Source organism: Mauremys reevesii, linkage group 13 (genome assembly GCF_016161935.1).
Source record: "Mauremys reevesii isolate NIE-2019 linkage group 13, ASM1616193v1, whole genome shotgun sequence".
NCBI classification, from domain to species: domain Eukaryota; kingdom Metazoa; phylum Chordata; order Testudines; family Geoemydidae; genus Mauremys; species Mauremys reevesii.
In genome coordinates this window covers 15,616,534-15,627,624 of record NC_052635.1, presented here as the reverse complement: position 1 = coordinate 15,627,624, position 11,091 = coordinate 15,616,534, and the positions used below count along the sequence as shown (strand labels likewise).

At 53.3% G+C, this 11,091-nt stretch overlaps 1 protein-coding gene across 1 annotated transcript; it reads right to left on the bottom strand.

The window, feature by feature from the left end:
• Positions 1 to 5,580: 5,580 nt before the first annotated feature.
• LOC120380112 (olfactory receptor 5-like) lies at positions 5,581 to 6,417 on the bottom strand. The gene has a single exon (XM_039497607.1). It carries the CDS (start codon positions 6,415 to 6,417, stop codon positions 5,581 to 5,583), a length of 837 nt encoding a protein of 278 aa, XP_039353541.1.
• Between the last annotated feature and the right edge of the window lie 4,674 nt (positions 6,418 to 11,091).

Genomic DNA, 11,091 nt, shown 5'->3' with positions numbered 1-11,091 from the left:
CCTCTGCAACCCACAGTACCTATGGCCCTTCGCTAGGCCGCAGCCTGGGGCTGTCTCCTTCCCTTTCCCAGAGGATGACCCCCAGGGAGCGGCCTTTGAATTTCACAGTCCCGACCCACTCGGGGCTGTACTCTTCCCTCCGCCGCCCCCCACTGAGCCGGGGTCCGCCCCTTGCTTGCCCGTCCCAGTAGGCCACGGGGCTGCGCCAGAGGCCCCACCCCCCCATGTGCTGAGAGAGGAGTTGCAGGAGTTCCTGGAGGACGTCCGGGGCTCCCGCAACAAGGTCGTGCTTGCTCTCCAGCGCTGGGGGGACTTCCACCAGCTCCTCCTGGCCACGCGGGCCCTCATAGGGGAGGGCAAGGGGACCGGGAAGCGGAATGTCGCGGCTTACCACCGGGCGCGCGGCTTCCGTGACTCCCTGCTCGCCTTCGGGGTGGGCCACGGTTTGCTGCGTGGCCCAACGGGGGCCGTGAGCGCCCCTGCTGACGTGGATCCCCCCCAGCCCTCCTCATGGCAGTCATCACCTTCGCCACACTAAACACCCGGAGCTGTAGGGTGGGTTTCCGCAGGAGCCAGGTGCTCTCCTTCCTTCGGGAGGGGGGGTACTCCGTGGTTTTCCTGCAGGAGACCCACACGGATCCGGCCGCCGAAGCTAACTGGCGGCTGGAGTGGGGGGACGGGGTCTACTTCAGCCATCTCACCACCCATCAGGCTGGAGTGGCTACCCTGTTCTCCCCCGACCTACGGCCAGAGGTGCTGGGGGTCGCCGAGGCTGTGCCGGGCCGCCTGCTGCACCTCCGGGTCCGCATGGCGGGGCTTGTGGTCAACCTCATCAACATCTATGCCCCGGCATTTGCCCCGGAGCGGCTGCAGTTCTATCGGCAGGCGTCCGCCTTCCTCGGCTCCCTGGATCCTCGTGAGTGCCTGGTCCTGGGCGGGGACTTTAACACCGTCCTCGAGGAGCGGGACCGCTCGGGGACCGAGCAGAGCCCGGCCGCCGCGGACGTCCTCAGGGAGATCGTCGCCCATCACTCCCTGGTGGACGTCTGGCGCGACCACCACCCGGACGACGCCTCCACGTACACCTATGTCCGGGTGGGAGCCCATCGGTCGTGCCACTCCCGGTTGGACCGCATCTATCTGTCCCGGTTCCATCTCTCACGGGCCCAGTCCTCCAGCGTCCGGCCGGCCCCTTTTTCGGACCACCACCTCGTCACCGTGACGGCCTCTCTCTGCGCGGAGAGGCCGGGGCCGGCCTATTGGCACTTCAACAACAGCTTGCTGGAGGATGGGGGCTTCGTGGCGTCCTTCCGGGAGTTCTGGCTGGCCTGGCGAGGGCAGCGGTGAGCCTTTCCCTCGGCGCGGCGGTGGTGGGACGTGGGGAAGGTGCGCGCCCGGCTCTTCTGCCGTGACTACACCCGGGGCGCCAGCCGACGGAGGGATGCGGCGATAGGGCAGTTGGGCGGGAGGTCTTAGAGCTGGAGAGGCGTCTGGCCGCCAACCCCGAGATCCATCCCTGCGGAGCGTGCCGGGAAAGCGGGAGGAGCTCCGGGTCCTCGAAGACCATCGGGCCCGGGCGCTTTGTTCGATCCGCATCCGCCTCGCCGGGAGATGGATCGCGGCTCCCGCTTCTTCTACGCCCTGGAGAAACGGAGGGGGGCCAAGAAGCACGTCACCTGCCTCCTGGCGGAGGACGGCTCCCCCCTCACGGATCCGGCGGAGATGTGCGAGAGGGCCCGGACCTTCTACGCGCGCCTTTTCTCCCCGGATCCGACCGATCCTGCCGCTTGCAAAGTGCTCTGGGACGGACTCCCGATGGTCAGCGCGGGCGACCGGGACCGGCTAGAGCTGCCTCTCACTCTGGCTGAGTTCTCGGAAGCCCTCCGTCGCATGCCCACCAATAAATCCCCGGGCATGGACGGGCTGACCGTGGAGTTCTACCGCGTGTTCTGGGACGTCCTCGGCCCAGACCTAGTCACCGTCTGGGCCGAGTCCTTGCGGAGCGGGGTCCTCCCTCTCTCGTGCAGGCGAGCCGTGCTCGCTTTATTGCCGAAGAGGGGGGACCTCCGCGATTTACGGAATTGGCGTCCCATCTCGCTCCTCAGTACGGACTATAAAATTGTTGCAAAGGCCATTTCGATTCGGCTAGGGTCCGTGCTGGAGGACGTGATCCACCCAGACCAGACCTACACCGTCCCGGGCCGTACCATCTTCGATAACCTGTATCTGGTCCGGGATCTCTTGGAGCTTGGGTGCAGGGATGGTCTGTCGTTCGCCCTCCTGTCCCTGGATCAGGAGAAGGCGTTCGACAGGGTGGACCACGGGTATCTCCTGGGCACTCTGCAGGCGTTAGGCTTCGGACCCCAGTTTGTGGGCTTTCTCCAGGTGCTGTACGCTTCCAGAGTGTCTGGTCAGGCTCAACTGGACCCTGACCGAGCCGGTCAGCTTCGGGCGGGGAGTGCGGCAGGGGTGCCCCCTCTCGGGCCAGCTGTACGCCCTGGCGATCGAGCCCTTCCTCTGTCTCCTCCGCAGGAGGTTGACGGGGTTGGTGCTTCGGGAGCCGGAGCTGCGGCTGGTCCTGTCGGCGTACGCCGACGATGTGCTCCTCGTGGTCCAGGACCCGGGCGACTTGGCGCGGGTGGAGGCCTGCCAAGCCGTGTACTCGGCGGCCTCCTCCGCCCAGGTCAACTGGGTCAAGAGCTCTGGCCTGGTGGTCGGGGACGGGTGGCAGGCGAGCTCCCTCCCACCCGCGCTTCAGGCCATCCGGTGGAGCGCGGGTCCGCTGCTCTATCTCGGCGTTTACCTTTCTGCCACGCATCCCTCTCCGCCGGAGAACTGGCAAGGTTTGCTGGGCAGGGTGGCGGAGCGGCTCCGGAAATGGACAGGACTCCTCCGGTGCCTTTCCCTCCGAGGGAGGGCACTGGTGCTCAATCAACTGGTCCTGTCCATGCTCTGGTACCGGCTCAACACCCTGGTCCCGTCCCAGGTGTTCCTGACCGACCTCCGGAGGGTGGTGCTGGAGTTCTTTTGGCCAGGACTGCACTGGGTCCCTGCAGGGGTACTCCACCTGCCCCTGGAGGAGGGAGGGCAGGGCCTGAAGTGCCTCCGCACTCAGGTCCACGTCTTCCGCCTCCAGGCACTGCAGAGGCTCCTTTATGGTGCGGGTAGTCCGGCATGGAGAGCCCTGGCGCACGCCTTCCTGCGCCGCTTCCGAGGGCTCCGATACGACCGGCAGCTCCTTTATCTCGACCCGAGGGCCTTCGCGAGACCTCTCCGGGCTGCCGGTCTTCTACCAGGACCTCCTCCGGACCTGGAAGCTGTTCTCTGCGACCAGGTCCGTGGCGGCCACCGAGGGGGCAGACCTCCTCGCGGAGCCCCTGCTACACAACCCTCAGCTCCGTGTGCAGGTGGCGGAGTCCCCCGCGGTGCGCCAGAGGTTGGTCCTGGCAGAAGCCACCAGGGTCGGAGACCTCCTGGACTACGACCGGGGAGACTGGCTGGATCCCCTGACGCTCGCTCGGCGGATGGGGCTCTCCAGACCTTGTACTCCCCGGCGCGTACTACAGGAGGTGAAGGCCGCTTTGCCGCCCGCTGCTCGGGCTTACCTCGACCGGGTCCTGCGTGAGGGCACGCCCGCCCACCCCACCCCGAGCCCTCCGGACCTCTTCATCGGGCCTCTGCCCCGTGGACCCGACCGGCCCCCCCCCCCCGTCTCCGCCAGCCGGCGGCCCGGTCTGCCGCCGGGCCGGTTCCAAACCGCGCCCAGGAAACAACTCTGGCGCTCGTGCTCCATACCGTTCACTTCCTCACCTCGTGTCCCGCCCCCACACCCAGCGGCGGGACCTCTTGCCACCTGTGGAGGGTGAGGAGCCCCGGTGGGCCAGCCTGTACTCCACCCTGGTCCCGAGGCCCGCCGGGGACATCAGCTGGCGGCTCCTTCATGGGGCCGTGAGCACGGGCGTGTACTTGGCGCGGTTCACCCCTGTCCCGGACGCCTGCCCCTTCTGCGGCGTGAGGGAGACCCTGGCGCATGTTTACCTAGAGTGCGCCAGGTTGCAGCCCCTATACCGGCTCCTCACCGACATTCTGTTACGTTTCTGGCTGCACTTTTCCCCTCACCTCCTTATCCATGCACTCCCTATCCGTGGCCCCACAAAGTCGCGGGACCTCCTGGTCAACCTCCTCCTCGCCCTGGCTAAAAAGGCCATCCACGCGACCAGGGAGAGGAGGTTGGCCGACGGAGACTCCTGCGACTGTGGGGCTTGTTTCCGATCCCTCGTCCGCTCACGTCTCCGGGCGGAGTTCCTCTGGGCGGCGTCCGCTGGCTCCCTTGACGCCTTCGAGGAGCAGTGGGCGCTGTCCGGGGTTCTTTGCTCGGTGTCCCCATCAGGCTCCCTCCTTATGACCCTTTGACCTCACTCCTGTCCCTGTTCTTTTATTAGTTGTCCCCCGCAATTAGTGGGTTTCCGTGGCCCTGTGGATCCTCCCCTTAGGCTGGGGGGAGATCCGTTAGCATGGGGCGGGCTTCCGCCCGCCCCCTCTCCCGGATAACCCAATAGTACAACACCTATAGTTTGCTGCTGGGCTGCACTACTCTGGCTTTTTCGCTTGATGAACATGTTTGGATATATCACAACCAACCTTAGTGCTGCCTGCTGTGGATTCTTACATGAGCTACATGGAACAGTAACTCACCCTGGCTGTTATTGGTGTCTCCTTTGATATTGCTGATAATGATCATTGGTCAATAGCTCTCATGGAGGGTATTACATTCTATTTTGTTTATTGAAACAACATAAACATCAAGGCCATTGCAATCCCCACCCAAACATCCAGGGAATCTCCGTTTTTGTAATGCCCTGTGTGCACGTGGGCCAGGAGTCCAAGGCCTGGCCACATTTACATATACACCTAGACACTTACCTGCATCTTTAAAATCTTTCAAAGTCTGTCCCGTACAAATTGAAATAATTTTGAAAATCACTGGGACTTGGGAACTTTAATCATTTAGTTACTTTTTCCATATTCAATTTTGAAATGCTGATTTAATCAGCAGTTTCTCAACAGATGTCTCACCAGAAAGCATTCATGTCAATTAATTGTTCTATTTCAATATCCAGGAAGGCATTTAGGATCTTACACACCACTAAACATTTCATGACAACATGTATAAGAAACAAAAATTATGAAGACCAGTGCAATCTACCCAAATCTAAAATTGTATAGGACACCTGATACCAATATGAGAGACTAAATACTTTAATAATCCAATTCCACCTGTAGGTATTCATGAACATGGCAATGTAAAAACTAGACTTTTCCCAACTCAGAGCAAAGATGCAAACAAAATAATTAAAGTAAAACCTTGAATTCCACTTGAATGCAGAGAACAGGAAAGTTAAGATTCCAACTAGGGGAGAAGCAAGCATCAACTCTTACAAAACAGGAACGCAGATATCCCCCAAATTAACATGTCCTTGTGTGCCCTAAGAAAGCTCCCATTGTCATGAGCTAGGGACAGCCTAAATGCTAATGCTCCCGTTCCAGCTCTTCTGGATTCATTCATTGCCATATCAATCACTACTTCTCAATTTCTATAAGCTCCATACATTTCCTGATGACTTTTTTCAGGGCCGCCTTAACCTCTTTGTTTCTCAGGCTGTATATGAAAGGATTGGCCAGGGGAGTTAGGACTGTGTAGAAGAAAGAGAACACTTTGTTGAGGTCTCTAAGTGTGTCAGTGTCTGGAAACATATAAACAACTATTAGAGTCCCATAGTATATTGTCACCACAATGAGGTGAGAGGAGCAAGTGGAAAATGCCTTTCTCCTTCCGGTTGTGGACGGGATTCTCAGGATGGTGGAGATGATAGAAATGTAGGATGCCAGGGTTAAGAGAAACAGGGGAAGGGTGTATATGGAAGAGAATATAAATGTCACCAGTGTGATCAGGCTGGTGTCACTGCAGGAGAGTTTAGTCACTGGGGTAAAATCACAAAGGAAATGGTCGATTTCATTGGGGCCACAGAAATGTAACTGTGACATTAAACATGTAATTATGGTAATTATTATAAATCCACTCATCCAGGACACAGCTGCTAACTGCAGGCAGATTCTGCCATTCATAAGAGCTGTGTAGTGTAGTGGTTTGCATATTGCTAAGTACCGATCATAGGACATAAGTGCTAAGAGATAACATTCAACTCCCACAAAAAGATCTAGGAAATACAACTGAGTGATACAGCCAGTAACAGAAATGTTTCTGTCGCCAGTGAAGAGACTGGCCAGCACCCTGGGCAGGATGGTCGAGGTGTAGCAGGTCTCCAAGCACGACAAGTTCCCCAGGAAGAAGTACATGGGGCTGTGAAGGTGCCGATCAGCCACAATTAGCACCATGATGAGGATGTTCCCAGCCATGGTCACAATGTAGATCACTAGAAACAGCAGGAAGAGAAGGGGCTGCAGTTCAGCGTGATTCCCAAATCCCAGGAGGATGAATTCTGTGATATATGTTTCATTTTCCCCTTCTCCTTTCCCCATGACATGCATGTAGATTGCCTCTTCCTCTGTTTTCCATGAGATTTATCTAGTGACAGATAAAAAGTCGTGAGCATTGAAAAGGCTTACTGTGCAATCAAACACAGTAAATTCCCTTGCCATTTGATTCTAGAAAAGTTCAATGTGCGTAAGAAGAGTGTGATTTATAAGCTTTCAGAGAGCCAGACACTGCTTCCCCCTCCACCTCCAGACTTTGCACAAGGTTTTGGAATAGAGATTCCCCACTTGCCAGCTACACTGGTTATTTATCACTCTTCTGCCCCAAACTTCTTTCTTTCATAGAATCATAGAATCATAGAATCTCAGGGTTGGAAGGGACCTCAGGAGGTCATCTAGTCCAACCCCCTGCTCAAAGTAGGACCAAACCTAACTAAATCATCCCAGCCAGGGCTTTGTCAAGCCTGACCTTAAAAACCTCTAAGGAAGGAGATTCCACTACCTCCCTAGGTAACCCATTCCAGTTCTTCACCACCCTACCAGTGAAAAAGTTTTTCCTAATGTCCAAACTAAACCTCCCCCTCTGCAACTTGAGACCATTACTCCTTGTTCTGTCATATTCTACCACTGAGAACAGTCTAGATCCATCCTCTTTGGAACCCCCTTTCAGGTAGTTGAAAGCAGCTATCAAATCCCCCCTCATTCTTCTCTTCTGCAGACTAAACAATCCCAGTTCCCTCAGCCTCTCCTCATAAGTCATATGCTCCAGCCCCCTAATCATTTTTGTTGCCCTCCGCTGGACTCTCTCCAATTTATCCACATCCTTCTTGTAGAGTGGGGCCCAAAACTGGACACAGTACTCCAAATGAGGCCTCACCAGTGCTGAGGAGAGGGGAATGATCACATCCCTCGAACTGCTGGAAATGCCCCTACTTATACAACCCAAAATGCCATTAGCCTTCTTGGCAACAAGGGCACACTGTTGACTCATATTCAGCTTTTCGTCCACCGTAACCCCTAGGTCCTTTTCTGCAGAACTGCTGCCCAGCCATTCGGTCCCTAGTCTGTAGCAGTGCATGGGATTCTTCTGTCCTAAGTGCAGGACTCTGCACTTGTCCTTGTTGAACCTCATCATATTTCTTTTGGCCCAATCCTCTAATTTGTCTACGTCCCTCTGTATCCTATCCCTACCCTCCAGCGTATCAACCACTCCTCCCAGTTTAGTGTCATCTGCAAACTTGCTAAGGGTGCAGTCCACACCATCCTCCAGATCGTTAATGAAGATATTGAACAAAACCGGCCCCAGCACCGACCCTTGGGGCACTCCACTTGATACCGGCTGCCAACTAGACATGGAACCATTGATCACTACCCGTTGAGCCCGACCATCTAGCCAGTTTTCTATCCACCTTACCGTCCATTCATCCAGCCCAGACTTCTTTAACTTGCTGGCAAGAATACTGTGGGAGACTGTATCAAAAGCTTTGCTAAAATCCAGAAATAGTACATCCACTGCTTTCCCCTCATCCACAGAGCTGGTTATCTCGTCATAGAAGGCAATTAGGTTAGTCAGGCATGACTTGCCCTTGGTGAATCCATGCTGACTGTTCCTGATCACTTTCCCCTCCTTTAAGTGGTTCAGGATTGATTCCTTGAGGAGCTGTTCCATGATTTTTCCAGGGAATGAGGTGAGACTGACTGGCCTATAGTTCCCTGGATCTTCCTTCTTCCCTTTTTTAAAGATGGGCACTACATTAGCTTTTTTCCAATCATCCAGGACCTCCCCCGATCGCCATGATTTTTCAAAGATAATGGCCAATGGCTCTGCAATCTCATCGGCCAACTCCTTTAGCACCCTCGGATGCAGCGCATCCGGCCCCATGGACTTGTGCTCGTCCAGCTTTCCTAAATAGTCCCGAACTACTTCTTTCTCCACAGAGAGCTGGTCACCTCCTCCCCATACCGTGCTGCACAGTGCAGCTGTCTGGGAGCTGACCTTGTCTGTGAAGACAGAGGCAAAAAAAGCATTGAGTACACTAGCTTTCTCCACATCCTCTGTCACTAGGTTCCCTCCCTCATTCAGCAAGGGGCCCACACTTTCCTTGACTTTCTTCCTGTTGCTAACATACCTAAAGAAACCCTTCTTGTTACTCCTAACATCTCCGGCTAGCTGCAACTCCAAGTGTGATTTGGCCTTCCTGATTTCACACCTGCATGCCTGAACAATACTTTTATACTCCTCCCTGGTTATTTGTCCAATCTTCCACTTCTTGTAAGCTGTTCTTTTGTGTTTAAAATGAGCAAGGATTTCACTGTTAAGCCAAGCTGGTCGCCTGCCATATTTACTTTTCTTCCTACACATTGGGATAGTTTGTTCCTGCAACCTCAATAAGGTTTCTTTGAAATACAGCCAGCTTTCCTCGACTCCTTTCCCTGTCATGTTATTCTCCCAGGGGACCTTGCCCATCAGTTCCCTGAGGGAACTCATATGTGCATAGATGGAAAGGTCACTTGGAGAGTGTAGTTTAGGCCTTAATATTTCCTTGAATTCATTCCTTTTTGAATTTAAGCTTATAATTTAGAAATGCAGCCAGAAGAGAATACTGTAATCATGTAGGCTGTGGTCCTGGATTTGATGAGCCATGGCACTTCTACAGTTACCTTGGCATTGAGTTAAGCATATGTAACAAGCTTGAAATATCTGCATGATTTTGTATCAGTGCTCTGCATAGTCCTATGTGTTAATTTTAGGATGGACTGCTTGCTAAGTGGTTAAGATTAAAATGGGTTCTTGGGGGAACTGGACAGGAAAGGCAAAGCAATAACCTAGATAAGGAGTTTCCGAGCAAACATTTATATACAATAATCGGGTCATTTGCTAACAAAGATTGTGCAGTTGTTTTACTAAGCCTGGGAAGAAGAAAATCAAAAGAAACTGGCTAAGCAAAGGATTCAATGTACAGCACAGAGAGAGTGTACGGAGATGAAAACTACTTCTCAGACTCAGAAATGGGATCTGGAATAGCCTGAGCTATGGACAGAGGAATTTAGTTTATGTAGGAAAAGAGGCATCTAGGAGTCTTTTTGTTTGAACTCATTTTCTTCAATGCTGTGTTCCCTTTAGCAAATAACTACTACTTTGTTCTGAAGAAGCTGATCCTGTGTTTGTCCAAACTCATTCAGTCCCACCTCAGGGAGGAAAATCTATAGCAGGGCCAGAGTAGTGTTAAACCTGCTGCGGTAATGCAAGTGGAACTAAAAAGGTGGCAAACCGGGGTTTAGAAGAATGGTTGGACCTCAGGATCTCACCCAAGGAAAGTGAAAGTGAAAACACAGGCTTGTCACTTGAAAGGGTTGGGCACAAGGTAGTGGACAACGGTTCAAGTACAGAAAGCCATACTCATGGAGCATGAGAGCAAATCCTCCAGAATGGCTGCTAGTCTTGATTTTGAAGACGTCAGGAGGTTGATAATCCACAACTTACCTCAGCACTTTGTTCCAATGGTGAGCCACCTTCCCCATTCATAATGTGTGCCTTATTCCTCAAAAAAAAATTTCTGGTTTTTGTTTTAACTTTTTGTCCTGGATTAAAGAGCCCTTCTGCCCTTGTATTTTCTCCCCATGAAGGTGCTCATCATCTGTAAGCAAGTCACATCTCGATCTTCTTTCTGATAAGTAATGATGTTTCAGTTCCTTCATTCTCATTGTAAGGCCTTTTGTCCATCCTCGCTCCATATTATTATGACTTTTGCCTGCACCCTGTCCAGTTTTTCAATGTCCTTTTTAAACTGTGGACACAGAAAAAGACTGGATACAGTTTGGTCTCAAATACCTAATATGGGTTACATCACCTTCCTAATTCTACTTACCACTTCTCAGTTTATACAGCACAGGTTCCCATTAACCCTTTCTGCCCCAGCAGCACACAGGGAGCTCATGTTGAGTTCCTTGCCCACTCTGACTCCTAAACTTGCTGTGATGGTGGTGAGGGTCACACTCACGAGCTTCCCCAGCGAGGGACATGTATGTGATGGCATCATGCTAGTGCCTGAGACTACACAGTGACACTGACCAACAGCACAGATGAGAAGAAGACTCTGCCCCATGCACAAAGGGAACTCCCTGAGCAGACTCCACAGATCTCTCTCAATCTTATCCCCTAAATGACTCTCCAACAAACCCTGGGACATATTCCACCCCCATCTGCATCTTGTAACCCAGCTCGTGTGTGTGAGTGTGTTGGCAGGGAACTGTAGGCAAATTCTGTTCTGCATTACTCACAGACACTCTCTGTAGTGTCTGGGTTCAGCAATATTAGACATATCAAGTGGAGAATAAGGAATGATACAGAGTGGTAAATGCACAGCATATTGTTTACCAGAGAGACATTTCAGGCTGTTCTTCTTCCCAATGGTGCAGCCTTTACTCCCTAAAATCCTCAGGATTTCACCCAGAAATTATCAGATTTACCTTTAATCCCCAATATGAAATGGGACATCTCCATCAGTGGTGACTGGGTCTGGGGATCAGGACCTGGATTTCACCATTGTTCTGCACCCTTCAGTGTCTCATGCACTCTCACTCTCTCTGCAAAGA